Genomic DNA, 19021 nt, shown 5'->3' with positions numbered 1-19021 from the left:
GAGATGCCCTTTTTTCCTTTTCGCCCCTGCCCTTCAAACATCCTGAGTCCGTCACTGTTTGGAAGAGTGCAACTACGTCATGTGACGAGGAGCTTTCTTCAGTAAATATCAGTCTAAGACATATGGAGAAGAATTTGTTCATGTTAGTGCAGGGCTACCCAGAGATTTACACCTGTCCCAAACTTGGGATTACTGGTAAGTAAGCCATGGTACGGCATTAGTTATGGTTGCTTAGCAATGTCAGGTGCAACCTATCTTCGTGCCCTTGAAAGTTGCTCAGAGAAGGCATAAGAGTAGCATTTGTCCCGGCCCTGAGGATATAGTGGAGTGATGGCATCCTGAGCAGAGAATGAAGTTCCGCTCCTACTGTGTGTGTGTGTGTGTGTGTGTGTGTATCCCACTGGCTAGCTAATCGCTGCCGTTCTGCACTGTACTCATACAGTAGTTGCTGCTGATAACATGGTCCTGACCTACAGTGGCAAAGCAGCAGTGTCACAGAAGCAGAACGCCCACCCTCTGGTTCCCTCCCAGGTTAATACCATTAGCTCTGTCAGCACTGTCGCTGTTGTCAGCACCAAGGCCCCAGGAACACTGCCCGGCTTTGAAGCCAATTTGACATAGTGGCCCAACATGGAATTATAACTTCCATGTCCACCATGTGATGCCATCGAGCCCCAAAAGACTTTTTCCCCATAGACTTAAATTGTGAAACAGACGTTTGTAAATCGGTGGATACATTTTTTTGAGCATCACAACCCAAGCAAAATGACTCGTTTCACTATCGGGATTTGATCCATTTAATCTGATAACATTTGAAAAGTCTAGAAGAAAAGAGAATTTTTATCCCTATTCAAGTTAGTGGAACGCTAAACTGGAAGTTAGCCCCTCAGCTGGCAGGAGTCTCGTTCACGGAAAATCGACTTAATTTCTTACAGAGGAAATGGAGCTTTTTTGGCCTCATGTGCCACTGAGCAACTTTCATAGGAATGAACGAAGCCCCGCCATCAAAGTTGCATCCAGTTCTCTTTATACACCCATGGTCAGCACCACTAGCTGCTAGCTGCCAGCTTAGCTAACTCCATATTGAGAGCCATGTGCAGACAATCCCGGTTCAGACTCTGAACCATAGATATGCTCTGAATGTTGCATACAGCTCCTTAGGACTTTACTATGATGATTGACCAATAATTCATTTCACTACGAAGAAGAATTCTAAACATAAATTTTCTTGTGAGGAGGAAAAGATTATTTTGACTTCTAATGATTCAGTTCAATTCAATTCATAACTCACAAACATTACTATGATAAATCCCACATTGTATCTTTATGAAACTTCAGTGAAGATCAAATTTTAGCCAGTACCATATTTGGCCGAATAGGCATATCGCTCTAAAATATGTTTCTGTAGATACAAAGGAGGCATTATATCAGTCACTCTTATATAACTGTACATTTTAATGCCATGTATGTGTTTCTGTGTCAATATAGAAAGTTAAACACGATGGATGAGCTCTGACATTTCTATTAACAATGTGTTATAATTTCCTCTGGCTTCACAGAAACAGTCAAAGTGCTCTGATACCTGAGGTCAGGGGAAGATCACTTCCTATCCATGAACACTTTTTACTTAAAAACACATATTCAGTCAGTAAACCTACAAAATAAAGCTGCATTACAGAGCTTTTAGTTTGACTGACCTGATTTGATAAATTAATTTGGAGGGTTGATTATTTCAACAACTTTCTTACATCACCATCTGTTTTTGTACTCTGTTATCACCACAATGTCTTCTTTACACCCTCAGCGTTGCCAAGAAAAACAACAGACAGGGGTCATCATATAACCTCTGGAATGAGTCGGCTTATTTGCTCGAGACAGCGCTGACAACAGAGCTCCTCTGTCTGCTCCGTCTGTGTGAGGCAGAGAGTCAACACGCCAACGTTTACCTCCAGTCTGGCTTGGATCCTCTCCCTCCTTCCTTTAACCAGACAGCTGCTTTATGTTTGTTCGCTATGTCAGTGGCTTTCATGGTTACCATACACACGGGCGGTCGCTGAGGTGAGCCCACCGGTGTTTAGGGGAAGAGGATGAATGGGATTCACACACCTCTGAGAAAGGAAAGAGACACATAAAGTGCGGCATGCATTCCTGCTGCAGTGGCGCCCCAAGACATTTTTCATAGGGGTGGCCAGGTGAGGCTACTGAAAACTGAATTTCAAGAATTTTATTATACTGCTGTAATATAGGGTGGTTGAAAACTGTGTCACTGAGAGTTCAGAATCACACACTGATATAATTTGGTTTATTATTTACAGGTAAAGCTGAAGTAGGCAGTTTGATTTTGGCTTTATTACTCATAATAACCTTTGGGCATAGTGTAATTCGAGTGGACTAAGAGACCTTTAGACTTCTGCTCCTCCTCTTGGCTCTGTTTTCAAGCTGAAGAAACTCTAGGCCGTGATGGAAGACTTTGGCCAATCACAGGTTGCGTACGCTGCAACACAACCACAAAAAAAGGAAGACGGACTTATCAAAAAGAGTGTCTACAAAGAGAGTCAATATCGGCGAAGCATTTTAGAGATGGACAAAAAACGTTGATATTTTTTAGCTGTCTGCTAACTGGAGCTAAAGGCTAATAGCATCAAGTTCACATTTATGTAGCTAATGTAAGCTAGCAACTCAAATCACAGTGTGTCCTCCAACTCACTCCCCGCAGCTACAGTCCACCTCACCACAAGGAGAGGTGGCAACAAGACCCCCAGTCAACAGCCATAGCAACCCAAATCCAGCTAGCGCGACTTCCTGCTGGATCAGCTAACAAGCTAGACCCACTGTGACACCAGGCGCTGGGAGGTTTGCCCAATATGAGCCGCTACAGCCGCCAACTAAAGGCTTATCTCGCAAGCTGCTGCTAGCTCGTCTCCTAGGGAAACAGTTTGCAACGACAAAGAGTGAGGCGAAAAAGATCAAATAAATCAATGTATGGGAAACACTTGGTTACTGTGTGAAGGCCATGCTTTTGGCCGTGGTCGTCTGGTGGGAGGGGCTTATGACAGAGAGGGAGGGGCTGCAGGAGGAGGTGTATTCTTAATTTCTGATGTGTTTTTTTTTCCCTTTTCCAGATTTCTGCCGACACTAGCTTTTATGTTACTAATTATTTAATGAACGTAGACTAATTCTGGTGCACTTGAGTTGAGGGGCGGGCAGCGATTGAACGAGGCCACTCTTCCGGGGCGCCATTGTCATGCTCAGACAGTTTAAGTGAGACAAGTTGAGGGTAAACTTTTGGGTGAACAAAAAAGTGCCTTTATAGCTTTAACATTTAATATTCCTCAGCTGATCTCTACTAAAAGCAATATTTTGGGATATACACTTATTCACTTTCATGCTGTGAGTTAGATGAAAAGATTGATACCACTCTAATGTTTAAATATGAAGCTACTAATGACTGAATACTGATATTATGACACTAATACTCAGGTAAAACATGATTAATATGTTGCCAGAAAGGATAACATTATAAGAAAAGGGACAACTGGAATTCAACAAAATTAAGTCCTACTGTGTTAAGTAAAGTAGAGTAAAGAGCAGAGTAGTAAAGTAGTGTCTGTCAGTGAAAAGGATAAAGGTGTGTGATAAATGGGTGTCCAGGTTCTGCCAACCCAAAGTGGACTTTGATACTTTGTGTTAAGTCTCTCAGCAAACAGCAACATTTAGGGTGCAAGAAGAAGCACCAGCTCCTGCACTGTTGAACATAACAGTCTTTGCTTCAGGTGTCCAGGTCGCCCGGCTCTTGCCAAAGTAAACATCATAAGACTTTCCATAGCATTACAGCAGCTGCTTTAAGAAGTTTTAAGCAGCCTCACATAAACAAATCTGACCTCTAATGACGGACACAGTGGAACCAGGTAATCCTGTCTCATTTGAGGGGAGACACTACAGGTATACACACAGTTTTGTCATGCACTTGTCACTTTTTAGATTTGGGGTTATTTTATCTCCATAACATGTGGACTAGTAGAAAGAAAATTTCCAAAATACACATTTAGGTGTTTATCTGAGTTTAGTTCTGAAAATGCGAGTGAGTGTATATATAATTAGATACTTGGGGCTCCCACGAGCTCACCTGGTCGAGCAGGTGCCCCATGTACAAAGGCTGTGTCCTTTGCTGCATGTCATCCTACCTCCCTCTCTCTACTCCTTCCCCCCAATTCTGTCCTATCAAATAAGGCAAAAGACCCCCACATAATATCTTTATAAGAATTTTAAGGACACTTGAAATACAAAATAATAATTGTTTTAATGTCAGTTACCAAAATGGGAAGTTTCATAGTGATATCTGTTCATTGTAAGTTTTATCCTATTCACCCTTAAATGCATGAAAAAGCATTTGAGTCTCTTACTGAGTGTGACTCTCTGGATGTTTTGGGATGCAGAAATCCTTTGATTCATGTGATGATGTAACTGCCCACAGTTAACCTACTTTTCCACAGGTTGCGTGTTATTGCCATTTTCTCAGCAGTGTCAAACAGCCAGCCGCCAACATCCTCTTCCTCTGGGTCAAAGTGGTGTCCGTTTGATGTGTTTCAACTCGTCCACACAGTCTGGAGATTAATGGGCCGCAACAGGGAAGTGCACGGCTACTGAGTGACCTCTGCTTCCTTAAGGTGTCATTTTTCACCACGACTGTTGACTTCCTCATCTCGGAGATTGTTGGGAATTTCTCATCAGTTTGCTTATGGGTTTGCTCCTTGTTCTGTATTTACTGCAGCGAGTGTGCACACTGTCCTGAGAGCAGTGTGACACATGTTTGAGTCTGTGAGGGTCAGGATCCTTCTCTTTAAAATGAAAAACACACCCATTGCTACATTATTGGGCTAATATTATTTCACATAGTTAGCCACAGACTGGATTTTATGTTAAAAGTTCATGCTTATACTATATATAATCATATATAATTTGAACTGCACCTATCTGCGTAATAACTCCACTGTCTTGTCTCAGGTCAGTCAAGTCTGCCATCTGCTGTTAAAAAAAAACCCTTTAATCTTACGCATCAGAAATCAGTTATCCTCTGTGTATAAATGATTTATGGTACAGTAAAGTCTGAAGGCCAATCACCAGATTCACCACATGTTAATTAAGTAATCTAATGAGAAGTAATATTGTGGGGCATGAGGATAACAGTTTAACCACCTATTTACTTGCAGAAGAGGTGAACCAACTTTTTCATCCAATATGAAATCTTAAATTGAAATGAAAATAAAATTAGGATAAAAAAAACCCATAATTGTTTATTAATCTCAAAGGAAATGTTGGTGCTGAAAATGCTTACTATGCATAATAAAATAAATATATATCCCACTGTAAATAAAATACACACACATATTAAAATAAAAAAAGTGGGAAAATATCTATGCATATGGAACAACAGTAGGTGCAACATATTAATGAAAGTGCGGGGCGCTGGTTATTTTGTTATGTTTTTGTTTTTTTTTAACATATTTTATCAGCATTTTAGGGACAGTCACAAAACAATTTAGTGACATGAGTTTTTCCAACAATGAACCTGCACCCACAGCCCTCATACGAGGTTGAGGAATGGCAATAAGAACAGCAAAATATCTGTTAATAATAAGAATTATCACTGAGGTACATTAATATAAAGCAAAGAGTAGAAAAAAGACAAATACGCTTATAAAAAAAATAGATAAAATTAAAATAATGCATTGTTAATGTTATATTCAACAATCATCTCACCCAGGTGGTAGTTCTGGGGAAAGAGATGTCAGGCTCTTTACATAAATTGCCAGTTGCTATAAAATGTATAGAGTGTTACATATTTCACAAAAAATGAAAAAAGAGGCATCTGTGTCACAAAAGTGCAAAAACACTGCGTCTGCATTACTATTTAAATATAACATTAGCATAGAAATATAGGATATAAATAATATGTAATATTATTTAATTAAGTAAAGTCAAAGTGATAAAGACAAAGGAAAACTATAATACAGTTGGTTTGTTAATGTTAAGCCCCGCCCATTTGAGACGCACTAAAATATGATTGGACGTTCTCTTAAGTGACATCACTTCCGCAGCTGTAAAACACAACAGACAAACCTTCACATAATATGGAGGAAGATAACTCCCAAACACTTGAATATGCTCACTCTGAATTCAAAAGGCGGAATTTCCAGCAGGCAGAGGAGCTGTACACGAAGTATATCTCTTTCTGTTCACAGTCCAGGTACAGTTTGTTTCTTTATAAAGATGTTAATCGAGCTAACGGTCACCAACTGTTGTCCAACCGGTGTTACACAGTATTCTGCTACCTGTCAGATTCTGTCACCCGAGTTTAGCTAACTGTTAGCTAACGCTAATGTCGTTTCCCTCTCTCTTCGGTGTCATTTAATGGAATTCATTCTTATAGAAGTCATGTTTAACGGTGTCATATTTCCACAGGGAATGTGGAGCTAGTAGTTTGGCCACTGCTTACAACAACCGCGGACAGATAAAGTACCTCCGGGTGGATTTTCATGAAGCGGTGGAGGACTACACTTCCGCCATACAGACTGACAGCGGGTTTGAAGTACCGTTTTACAACAGAGGGCTCGTCCACTACAGACTGGGTGAGGATACATCAACACTTAATTGACAAAAGTACACAATGACACAGTAGGTGGCTCTGTCATCTTCAAAGTTGACGGAGCGAAATGAGTTACTTCTTCTTTTACTTCTTTTAATGGCGGCTGGCATCCAATAGGTGGCTTTACCGCCACCTACTGGATTTAGGCTAGGGGTCTCTTCTTAGGATAAGATGAGTAAGATATTCATTTATTCGTCCCACAGTGGAGACATTTGCACCATTACAGCAGCAGAGGGATAGGGCACACATGAAGCATCAGTTGAAAATATACAAAGCAATATATAAGTAAGTAAAATAAGCAAATTGTACATGTCAAGAACCGATATGCAAACAGTATAAAAACACTAAACAATATAAAAAGGGAGCATCAGAAAGAAGCAGAATATATAAGGAGACAGAGACTGAGTTCCTGATTTCACATTACTGACTGATGTAAGTATAGATATTTTGCAGTTAACAGATACAAACGTCGCACATGAGTGATGATTGACAGTCCATAGTTTTGGTATGTGTGGTCTACTGGGAGCAGAGTTGGTTGTGTCATCTGACAGCAGCAGGAAGCAAGGACCTGCAGTATCTCTCCTTCAGACACCGCAGGTGAAGCAGCCTGTCATTGAAGGAGCCACCCAGTGCTGTCAAAGTGTCCTGCATGGGGTGGGACATGTTCTCCATAAGGGATAATAGTTTGGCTATCATTCTCCTTTCTCCACTACCTCCACGGGGTTGAGGGAACATCCCAGCGCAGAGCTGGCCTTTTTTATCAGTCTGTTAAGTCGCTTCCTGCCAGCTGTCGAGATGTTGCTGTCCCAGCAGACCACTCTATAGAAGATGGCTGATGCCACCGCACAGTCATAGAAAGTCCTAAGAAGTGCCCCCTGTACAAAGGACCCCAGTCTCCTTAGCAGCAGAAGTCCACTCTGTCCTCATAAAAATGGGCCTTATTCACCAACTGTTCTAAAGAAGAAATTTCTTCTTGAAACCAAGTTGTGCAGTTTTCACAAAGATTCTGACAAGTGTTTTCTTATTTGAGATTTGTTCTACGCACACTCAAGAGCACTCTTATGCACATTTTGTGCTGACATGTTTCTGCATAATAATAATAATTTGTGCATTTTCCTCAATTCTATAGTTGTAAAATATTATAGGATTTATATTACAATGATTTTTTTTCCATCTTTTTAAATAATTATTTTACAAAAATATTCTGGTCTTTTAAAAAAAAAAAACACACTACACTACCACTTAAATTCACAGAACTTATGTTACATTATGCTATGGTATGATCACAAGGTGGGTTGATGATGTTGTATGTGAGGTCAGTTTGGTGTGTCCTTCCTCTTTATGACACTAGATGGAGCTGTGTATTTTCTGAAAGCTCTTGTGCTCATGTTGCCCAGAAAATAAAACTGCTGACTCCTAACAACCCAGTTTGGCAGTACATGACAAATCATAAACTCACTATGTATTTACAGTTTTTTTATTTTACAGGTTTTTTTGACGATGCCAAGAGTGACTTCCAGCAAGCATTAAAGCTCAATCCAGATTTTGAAGATGCCAAAGTGAGCCTGCAACAGACAATACTGGACCAGCAGCACAAGATTAACAGGGGATACTGACAGCCAGAGTACATATATTATATATCCTTAAATCTGGTGGCTGAAGAGAAGATGTATATTCCGTCAGGTGTTGTCAGTTGAGTTGATGTGTGTGGACGATAATGTTTAATTTATGTTTTTAAAGGTGGACCCCAGGAAGATAAGCGGTGCTCTAGGGCACAGCTATTGGGGATCCTAACAAATAAACAAAAAAGCTTAAATTTATGTACAGCTGTCATCTAACAAATTAAGATGTCGCTGTTTAATCTGAGGATGAACACTTTGATTATTTAAAGATGTCAGCGTGAAGATAAATCTAAAAGTGAAACATAAAACAACGTGCACAAAGCAGTGACCACTGTAAATCAGATGATAGCTGCAAAAACATTTTCAGTTTGAACACATGAAAGGAAGTAGACAACCCACTGGATCAGGCGCGACGCTTGTATGGATTTTTGTTAAGCAGAGCATTGATAATTCCTTTTCTGCACTGACTCGAGACTCTTCCTGTTGGAAATAATGTAATGGCCTCATAAATGAAAGTATATTGTATGAGTCTGTGAGTGGACAGCACAGAGTCATCGACTCGAGCAGGAGCACCAGGTGAAATGATGAGCTTTGGTTTTACAGTCCGTAATAAATGTTAGTGCACCGTCTTGAAGACACTGGGAGGAGGTTTGCGACTATAAACAAACCATAATCAAGTGTTGGCGTACAGTAATGATGAGCAGGCTCTCTGGTGCAAAGGAAAAATGTGTTTTGTGTTTTAAATGCTGGCATCATATGTTTCTGCAAACCATGAATGTGTTACATTTGTATGTTTCATATGTATTGTATCAACGTAGTGTATTAGTTGACTTTGTCACTGAGAGGTTGAGGGGATGGTGGATGTGTGACACCTGGCGAGACACCTGCCAAGCTGCAGATCACAGTTCAAGACCAACAAATCCATTTTTTTTTAGCATGTCATTGCTAAAAAAACCCCAGCTTTTTCTTCACCAAACGCAAATGTGTTTTAGCGACCTGTTGCTGTATTTACATCACTGATAGTGCCATGAAAAACAGTTGCATTTTACCAGACATCTACAGCTTGTACAGCCACGATTGTGCCACCAAAACTGGACTTTTTAAGTCCAAATATGATCTCTTCCTAACCATACGATGAATTACTGGTCAGGCCTACTGGGCACAGGCCTGGGAGCCTGAAGCAGCCTTTACTTGCAAAATGTCATTCAGATGTACATGTGCTCACCAGGAAGAGACAAAAAAGCCCACAAAGAGATGCAAGGGGACTGCAAAGAGAGACAAAATAACTACCGGAGGGGGCAAAGCAGTCATAAAGAGACACGAATTGACTACAGAGGGAAACAGAACTATAAAAAATACACAAAAATACTCCAAATAGAAACGAAATGATCTTAAAAAGACACAAAACGACAAAAAAGGATTCAAAATAACTTCTATGAGAAACGAAATTATCTATCGAAGACACAAAACTACAAAAAAAGGCACAAAATTACTCCAAAGCGAAAGATATTGATCTTAAAAGAACACAAAATGACTGCTAAGAGACCACAAAAAGATTTATACGACTACAAAGAGAGGCAAAACGGACATAAAGTGTGTGTGTGTCTTGCGCTTTTGTAGAAGAGAGGTAGTGGGGCCTTTTCCAGAGCTGCGCCCAGGGGTCCAGAGTCTCATAATCAACAACATACCTAACCATAAGAGGTTTTATGCCTAAACTGAACCACACTTTAACCACAGCGTTGTTCAAACATACAGTTTCATCGTGTTTGCTACATAATAACGTACACATGTAACATATCAATGGTTTGCAGAAACATACAGTGCCAACATATATTCTGATGATTGGGTTGGTTTTAAGGATTTTTTATCCTTGATTCTTGTGACACAAGTTGAATAATTTAAAGAAAGACATTTATGTTACCAAAGACAAATGTACATATGTTTATAATCACTGAACAATAAATTATTTTTCTCACACTCCTGATTAATGTGTTTTTATTCTTCACACATGCAGTCTTTTAGTAAGAAACATGGAGGCATGTATGAGCTCTCTCACTGCATTTGAGGTGGGTGGAGAGCCACTGATGTGCCTCACCTGTGCACTGTCATTAGCTGATATATAAAACAGCTGGTGTGGGCTCAGTAAAGCAGTAGGGCCCTTCACTTCAGGGTTGGTTTGTTGGTGGGGGTGTGCTGGGGTTTCAGTGCCAAACTCTGAAAGTGATTGGATTCTTGTCGTTTTTTGTTTGGCTGCATTCAGACTGCAACATGGTGACGCTTGAGAACATGTAAGTTAAGTTTTCTTTTATTTAAAGGCTTTTATCTACCTGCTTTAATGTTTCTAACCTGTGTGTTTCATTTGTTTAAGTTTGTTATGGAACTTGATGGCTGCAGTAATCGTCTTGGGTCAAGCAAGGCCAAATGTGAAACTTAACTTGCAGTCAAGTAAGTGTTTGTTCACATGAAATCACTCTATCACCTTTTTAGTGAGTGTTACCTTCTTTCTCATGAGGCTTTTCTTTTCAACAGGCAGTGGTTTAAGGTCAGAGTGTGCGGCTAATCTCATGAGGCTGTCCTTGGACGAGGCTCTAGCAGTGGGGAACCAGCTCGAAGTGGAGGCCGTCAGTGAGTATAAAATATGCTAGTGACAAGCAGACTGGCTCATCAGTGGGAGAAGTGATCCCTCATGTTTGCTGTTTGTCTCCCCAGATGGCACCCAGCACATTGTGTTAACACCCAGCTTGGCTGCTCAGTGTGGATACAGCATGGAGTCTGACCCCTGGGGTAACACCAGAATCTACACGTCTCTGATGGGCTGCTATGTGGACAACAAAGTATGTTTTTATGTAACTTAAAAGTGGCTGTCGCGCAAATTAATCATTCCCTTTTACATTCAGTGTTCAACTCAGGTACATCGAAGCCACCTGAAGGCCAATCTGATTTAGGTTGACTGAGGAACTAAAGGGTTTCTCAAGCTGTTCAAACTGCCCGTGGGACTTTAAATCTTCTGTGCTGCAGCAAAAGATAACGTTCAAATAAAATGTGAGATTGCTCAGATGTAATACTACCTACCTGAGACAACATGCTCTTAATACAAACAGTTAAACTTGACTCAAGTGTTTCACCCACAGTCTTCGAGCAGATTTGTTGCAGTCTAGTTTTAAGCAAACAGAGGACAGCGATACCATGTCCTGGATTTTGTAATTTTCCACTGAGAAAGCACTTTCTGGTCCGCATCGTTCCTCATTTATTTCTCAAGGGACCAATGTAAATTGACACCAGGCAGACAGTAGTTCATTTTTATGTCCTTGGTGAGAACTTAAATCAAACCTCCAATTAGTGCCCCTCCCCCTTCCCTCTAAAGGACCCAAAGTACTTTACCCTTTGGTGTAAGGAGACCAATGTGAATTTCAGGGCTGCAACTGATTTTCATCCCATAATCTGCCTGAATTTTATTGGCTTGAATGTTTCTGATATAAAATATGCAAAGTCAGATCTTCAAATATTTCAGCCTTAATCCAAGGTCATTAAATTTACTGATAAATGGACAGAAGCAACTGCAAACCAAACAAGTTTGAGTTTTTGCGCAAATGACATGAGCAATGACTAAAATGAATCTAAATTTCAGCTAAAATTTTTGACTCTAACCCTCTTAAAAACCTGAGCAAATTGGCTCAATTTTCTTTATAAAAACAAGGGAAGAAGACAATGAGTATCCAAAGAAGAAATGATCCAAATAGTTAGCGAGAAATTGGTAAAAATGAGAATTAAAAAACAAAATTGGTTAAAAAAAATAAATTTAAAAATAAACAAGGAAATGACCTGGAAAGTACTTAAAAATTATAAATCTGTAACATAATTTTAAAATAAGTTGTCCATGTTTTGTTTCCCCTTTCAAATCGGTGCAATTTCTTCCAAAGGTTTAAATACTTGCGAAGATGTCTAAAAGCAGCACAAGCAAAAGTGATGCTGCTCCAACCCCAGGTTTCAAAGGGTTAACGCCTAAACTACAGATGCAAAAAATGCTTGCACAGCAAAGACTTCTGTCCTCATCCTTTTTTTTTTTTTTTTTTTTTTTTGTTCCTTCCTCTGTAGGACGATACAACATTCAACGTTGGCTTGAGACTCCGAATGTACGGCCAGAGTCCCTCGGACGTGGTCAGTCACGATGTGACGCAGACTTGCAGCTACACTCGGTGGGCCTCCAGAGAGATTCTCTGCGACAGGAACTACATGGAAGTAGGTCGCTTTACTACTATCATGTGTTTGTGTGGTGACAAATTATAAAGCGAGGATTTTTTTATTTATTTTTAAAGGTGTCGAACCACTTGGCTACACCTGATCCACGAGCTGAAGCAAAAGGGCAGAGTCAGGATGTGAAGGACAACTCCAAGCTCAACACTATTCCTGATGTATGTTGACTTTTTGAGTTACTACTTTTTTTTTTTTTTTTTTTTAACCCTGCACCATTTGGCATCCCCTTCAATAGAATTTCTGTTTTCTTCCCTTCCTGTAGGCCTCTGGTGCAGAACATGGTATCTGGAAGATGACATTTTTCACCCCAGAACCAGTGTCAATGGTGCTGAAGGAGGCTGAGCAGGCTGGCTACGGGGCCATGACCACCTCCACCCGTCTGGTTATGCGAAGCCCGTACAATACAGCCGAAACTTACTCGGAGGATGTAAGCAACACACCCATCTCAGTGTTTGGTTTTTTTTTGTTGGTTTTTTTGGTTTCGTGTAAATGACACTAAAACGGACATCTTTAGGTGGCTGGAGTCCCCATGGAGGTTTTCAGGGTGAGCGCTTACTACAAAGCACCACATGGTCTGAGTATGTTGAACCTGGCAGCTGCTTGTCCCACAGGTGATTCTCACGCTTGCTGTTAATTTCACAAATTGCTAAGTTGTTGCAGTTATGTCAACAGTTGCTTTGTTAACAGGTGGCGTCCTCTTCACCGACGATGTAATCTCTTGGCACGTACCTCGCCGTGTGACACCTCTGGTGCACGGCAGCTTTAAAATCCTAGAAATGCACATGGGCATCAACGGGCAGCGGCTGGACAAGCCTCAGATGGCGGCGCAGGGGTACAGGCTGTCCACCACAGACTTCCACATCATCATCGAAATCCCAGTGGGCTCGCCTGATGGTTACTACAAGGTTGGAAAGTCTCTGGATTTGCTATGCAAGACTCACTGGGCCATTTGCATGTTTTATTAAAATGCCATGAATAATTGCAGAGCCATGCCCCAGATTACCAGTACCACATCACCTACATTGTGGAGCCCATGCTCGAGGTACTGTGGAGGGCAGATGACACCCAGGATGATACCAGATACAAGGTTTTGTTCCCTATCACCACCCCTCTGATGCCCCGACTGCCCCACGTCCAAGACAGTAAGTCTATTTTATGGTAAGCTATAGAAACCCAGACTCATGTGAAGGGTGTGAACGTGCCACTTTCTGTTCCTCAGACACCGTCCCAGAGGCCCGGCTGTTCAGCGTTCACTTGGGGACCTTCCTTCATGATGTGGTGCTAAGGAACATCACCTTCTCCACCGGGGTTCTCACCGTTGAGGAGTGCAACGCCAGAGGCTTCACGGTCCAGGAGCACGGCTTCCCCAATGGCACCAAGAGCTTCTCTCTACAAGTGCCCTTTGATGCTGACGTTGTCCTGAAACACGTGTGTGGAATTATAGATGCAAAACACCTTTTTTGCAGTTTGTTCTGCTTAAGTGTTTTCAGTGACATGACAAGCTTTTTCTTTTTGACATCTGCAGAATCCTGAACGCTTGGTTACGACCTACACCCTCCCTCTGATCTTTGGGTTCATGATCCAGCCTGAAGAAACTCCATTCGCCCATCCAGTGGACGTGCAGGCATCTCTGCAGGATGTTGGTGAGATCTTCTTCATGATGGGTGCTTTTTCCAGAATTTAAGGGACCTTGTCTGAAGATTCTCAGTCATCCAGGTCATGGTAATCATAAGTGCTATATCGTAGGCCACTGGACTTTAAACCCTGTGTGGGTGGGAACCCTTGCAGAGTCGTAGGGGTCACGTGAGCTCTTAGTTTCTCTGCAAGGGTTCCCACCCACACAGGATTTAAAGCCTACCAGTCATTTAGAACTGAAGAAGCTTCTTGGATGAGAGGTGAAACGTCTTCAAGAAACGCAAGCAAGTCCAGTTGCTTACGATATAGCACTTACAAATTTAAGGAGCTGTTCACCCCAATTCATTTTCTTTTTTTTAAGTGCTGCTACACAGCCAACTGCTTAATACTATACTATAATAGTCTCTGCTTCTAGTGCTGCCCACCATCACTGGCACCTGTGACCAGAGCCAGTTCTACATCAGCGTGAACTTGGGCAGTCAAGGCTCCAATTTCCAGGCCATGGTTGGAATTCGAGAGCTAACACCGGAGATGGCCGAGGACTACCACTTCCAAGAAAACAGCACCCACTTGAGCCTCATACTGCCGTACACCGCCCAGGACACGGTGTTTGAGGTATGTCAGGAAACTGCAGAATGTCTCCATAAATCTGAAGCGCTGGATAACTTCACTTCCTGTCTTTTCAGCTGATCACCGCCTATTCAGTCAGAGCCAGAGTCGACATGCTCGTATTTGATCACAACAACTGGGTGCTGGCTGACCTCTACCTGTCCTGCAACTTCCCCCTAACAACAACTCGTAAGACATGAAAATTGTAGCATTTTTGCTGCTTGCATTATGGGATGTCTTCTTAATCTGTTGCCTCTTTGACTGTCAGAGTGCTACCCCAATGGAACAATGACTGCTGTGGCTGTGAAGGTGGAGTCGGTGCCCAATCTGGAGCCGAGCTGGCTGACTCTGAGGGACCAGTCCTGTAAACCAGTGTTCAGTAACAGTCGCTTTGCGTATTTCTCTTTCAGTGTTGACTCCTGTGGGACCACAAGAACAGTAAGTATAAGGTCTTATTAAATCCAGAAACTAAAGTGCTTATGTTTAAGGTTTTAATGCCATCTGCTCTCCTTTAGTTCTTTGACCACTACATGATGTATGAGAATGAGATCAGCCTGTATTACAACAACAAAGGAGCAGCCTACACATCACCAGTTGATCCAGAGTACAGGTAGACTCATTAGTCTTAACCTGATGTACTGTTTATCATTATTAGGTGAACACTTAACGTTTCGTTTTTCTCTTTTGTAGGCAAACTATTTCCTGCTACTACGTGGTTAATGAGACTCAGACTGTTGCATTCAGCGCTAAACAAAGAAGCTATGAGCCCACAGCAGAGATCGGCTCAGGGCAGCTGTTGGTGCAGATGAGGCTAGCTCAAGGTAAGGTTACTAAAGCAGCAGTTTCAAAAATTGCAGTTTCCAAAGTCACTGAGGCCTTGTTCACATGGACACTGGTATTTTTGTAAACATAGCTTCTTATGCAGGTGGGGTCCAGGTTTGAAAAATGGGGCTCCTCTTAAGACACTAACTTTTGTTCGGTCCATGTCTTCTTCCCCTCTTCTCCTCCAGATTCATCATACGATCTCTTCTACCAAGCAGAAGACTATCCAGTACAGAAATATCTGAGACAGCCTCTGTATTTTGAGGTGGAGCTGATGGAGTCTACTGACCCACATTTGGAGCTCATCGTGGAGAACTGCTGGGCCACCCTCAATGAAGACCGGACATCTCTGCCCAGCTGGGACATCATTGTGGACGGGTATTGGACAGCATGATCTTACACAGAAATAGTACCATCCTTCTTGCAAAATTCAGCTTTTCTTCAACTAGTTGTTTAAATGGAAATGGAGAAGTAAAATCCAGGTTTCAGGGGTTTAAAGGCTACAAAATGTTTCTCCACTAGCTGTGAGAACCGTGACGACAGCTATGTGACAGTTTTCCATCCTGTCGTGAGCGACGCCAGGGTTTTGGTCCCATCCCACGTCAAGCGCTTCTCCATGAAGATGTTCACCTTCACTAAAGACGAAGAGGTTCTGAAAGACGAGGTGAGACTCAAACATCCAAATGTGGTACCTGTTCTCAGCAGGCGGCATAGGCTACATCAGTCCAGCATGTCTGCCCACAGATTTATGTCCACTGTGAGGCGGTGATATGTGACACAAACAGCCAAGCAGACAGTTCCTGCAGAGGCCAGTGTGTGCATCCTGCAGGCACGGCTAACTCCAGACACCAAGGGATAAAAGGAGGAGTGAAGAGAGGTAATGTAACCAAATGTGGAATTATGGAGTTGAACTTTTAGATATCTGTGTGCAGTTGGTGATCTTTAACATTTTACTTTGTCTTGTTTCCAGAGCGAAGAAGTACAGACTCCTCCCTCCAGAGGCAGATCTCCTCTGGACCTATTCACATATTGAACACTCGGTCAAAACTCTGAATAAACAAAGTTCTTAACTACTTGTCAAAGTGGGTTTTTTTTTGTTTTTGTTTTTTTTTTTTTGCCTTAATCAGATTCTTTAAAAACTTTGAATATGTCTAACTGTCCAACCTGCATTACATACAGCAAAGTCAAACACTAGTCACTGCTGTGACTATTGGCGTCCTTGAGGCCTGCATGACCTCAGGCACTTTAACTAGCATTCCTGCTCCTTTTTGGGAAGGCTGAAGATTGGCCAGATCAACACGAGGTGACTTGTTTACAGACATACTGTATGCATTTAGAGCTGCAAGAAGCAATTTTATAAATTGTTTGTTCAGAGGATTAACTTTGCTATGAGATGATTCTCTTTACTAGCTAGAGTAGTGCCCCACTTGCTCTTGTAAGCCTTATTTTATGATCTCAATTTTAGGGTTCTTTAAGGAGCCTTAACCTATGGTGCATTGCCCTCTTGAGCTAAACTAAAATGTTGTATGCACTGACTCTTTAAAAATCTGAAATATGGCTCATGTAATGTCTTTTTGCTAAGATGGCCCAGAACAGTATACTCGCCAGCCACTTTATTAGGTACACCTTGCTAGCTTGACACCCCTTTTGCCTTCAGAGCTGCCTTAACTCTTCATGGCATAGATTCAACAAGGTGTTGGAAACATTCCTCAGATCCTGGTTCATATTGACATGATGGCATCACACAGTTGCAGATTTGTTGGCTGCACATCCATGATGCAAATCTCCAGTTATTTTCATTACTGTTGCCTTTCTATCATCTTGAACCTGTCTGGCCATTATCCTCTGGCATCAGCAAGGCATTTTCACTCTGAACAGCCGCTCACTTTATCTTTGTCGGACCATCCTCTGTAAACCGTGTGTGTGAAAATCCCAGTAGATCAGCAGTTTCTGAAATACTCAGACCAGCCTGTCTGGCACCAACAACCATGCCATGTTCAAAGTCACTTAAACCCCCTTCCCATTCTGATGCTCAGTTTGAACTTCAGCAGGTCGTCTGCACCATGCCTAAATGCGCTGAGCTGCTACCATGTTATTGGCCAGTTAGCTCTTTGTGTTAACGAGCAGTTGAACAGGTGTACCTAATAAAGTGGCCAGTGAGTAATTTCTCACCTATCCCAGTGTTCTCTAGCTGTGCAGATTATTTTGCCATGTTTTCTTATCTGCTCTACCTGAATACAATGTTGGTGAATGGAATTATATTGCTCACAGAATTAAATTTGGAAACTCAGCATCTGCTCTTCCACAAACAGTTTCCACTGGAACTGCTGTCTACTAAAAATGGTTGCTAATAAGTGACGGTGAAGTGTGTTTTTGATCATCCAGAGTGACGATGTTGCTGGAAAGGTTTATTTTACCAAATGTAATAGTGACTTTTATGTTAAGCCTCAAAATAAATTGTAGATAAGTACATATAGACTGTGGAGGCTCATGCACACCTTCAATAACTTGTAGACAGGTGTGTAGGAGGAAAATGATGAAGGTCAAAGGACTGAAATGTTGAAAGTGGTCAAGAGATCAGTGAAAAACACATTTGTATTTTAAATTAAATCACTTGTGTAAAAAATGAACATACGCAGTTTGCATGCAATGTATTTTTGTTTATGATAAACAGGTAATTCCATTTATTAGGAAGCAACCAACTCCATTAACTGAACAATAGTCTGACTCACCAGATGTTGACGATTAAAGGCGTAGCATTGTGGTGCCGATTTCACCCGGCATCCTCCCTTCCTTCCTTCCTTCCTTCCACTGTGCATGTAACCATTTCCACATCCCCTTCACTACAGGGAACAACAGTCTCTGAGCTAACAGCTTAAACGCTGGAAGTGGCATGTTTTGATAAAGATTTGAATCATGCAATAAGGCCTGCCTGCTTTGTTCTCTCTGTGAATTGTAAAGATTTACAACAAATAAAACAACTTGTGAACGCACCTCAGAAAAGCCCAGACTCAGAAAACAGATCAACATGGGGTACAAGAATCCTGTGAGACTAACATGACCCGCTGGATTTGATTCACTACATCTTTTCTCTCACAGCTGCATGCACCAGTCACATTGACATCACCAATGTACCAATCCACTTCACATGAGCTTCTGTGACACCATCATAATGATGATCTGCTATAAATACATACTTTAGCTCTGGGGTTCCTCCAGAGCTTGAATCACACAGTGACACACGACTGTTGTAGTTTTTGTGGCCTTTTCTTAGGTAGGGCCATTTTGATGACAGTGCTCGCCTCCCTACGTGCAAATGTTCAAACGTAACAAGTTCACCCTGACACTATTGTGCAAGGGCACCGTCGCTATATCCTCAGCATAGTGCTGCCCAAAATGACTGATTGGTTTAAAAAAATAAAAACACACCAGA

General features: G+C 41.6%; 2 protein-coding genes across 2 annotated transcripts; both read left to right on the top strand.

The window, feature by feature from the left end:
* Nucleotides 1–6091: 6091 nt before the first annotated feature.
* On the top strand, nt 6092–10245 carry ttc32 (tetratricopeptide repeat domain 32). Its single transcript, XM_050058102.1, has 3 exons — nt 6092–6247; nt 6463–6629; nt 8135–10245. Exons 1-3 carry the CDS (start codon nt 6132–6134, stop codon nt 8260–8262), a joined length of 411 nt encoding a protein of 136 aa, XP_049914059.1. The 5' UTR covers nt 6092–6131; the 3' UTR covers nt 8263–10245.
* A 183-nt stretch (nt 10246–10428) lies between these two features.
* On the top strand, nt 10429–16664 carry LOC126398710 (uncharacterized). The gene is made up of 21 exons (XM_050058262.1): nt 10429–10556; nt 10637–10713; nt 10798–10893; nt 10978–11102; nt 12364–12507; nt 12585–12680; nt 12785–12949; nt 13037–13133; nt 13210–13427; nt 13508–13664; nt 13742–13950; nt 14048–14165; nt 14573–14772; nt 14844–14955; nt 15035–15204; nt 15282–15376; nt 15457–15587; nt 15777–15966; nt 16111–16252; nt 16333–16465; nt 16559–16664. The coding sequence occupies exons 1-21, from the start codon at nt 10537–10539 to the stop codon at nt 16639–16641; spliced, it is 2778 nt and encodes a 925-aa protein (XP_049914219.1). The 5' UTR covers nt 10429–10536; the 3' UTR covers nt 16642–16664.
* The last annotated feature ends 2357 nt before the right edge of the window (nt 16665–19021 follow it).

Source organism: Epinephelus moara, chromosome 12, assembly GCF_006386435.1.
Source record: "Epinephelus moara isolate mb chromosome 12, YSFRI_EMoa_1.0, whole genome shotgun sequence".
NCBI lineage: Eukaryota > Metazoa > Chordata > Actinopteri > Perciformes > Serranidae > Epinephelus > Epinephelus moara.
This window is presented reverse-complemented; position numbering and strand designations above follow the sequence as displayed.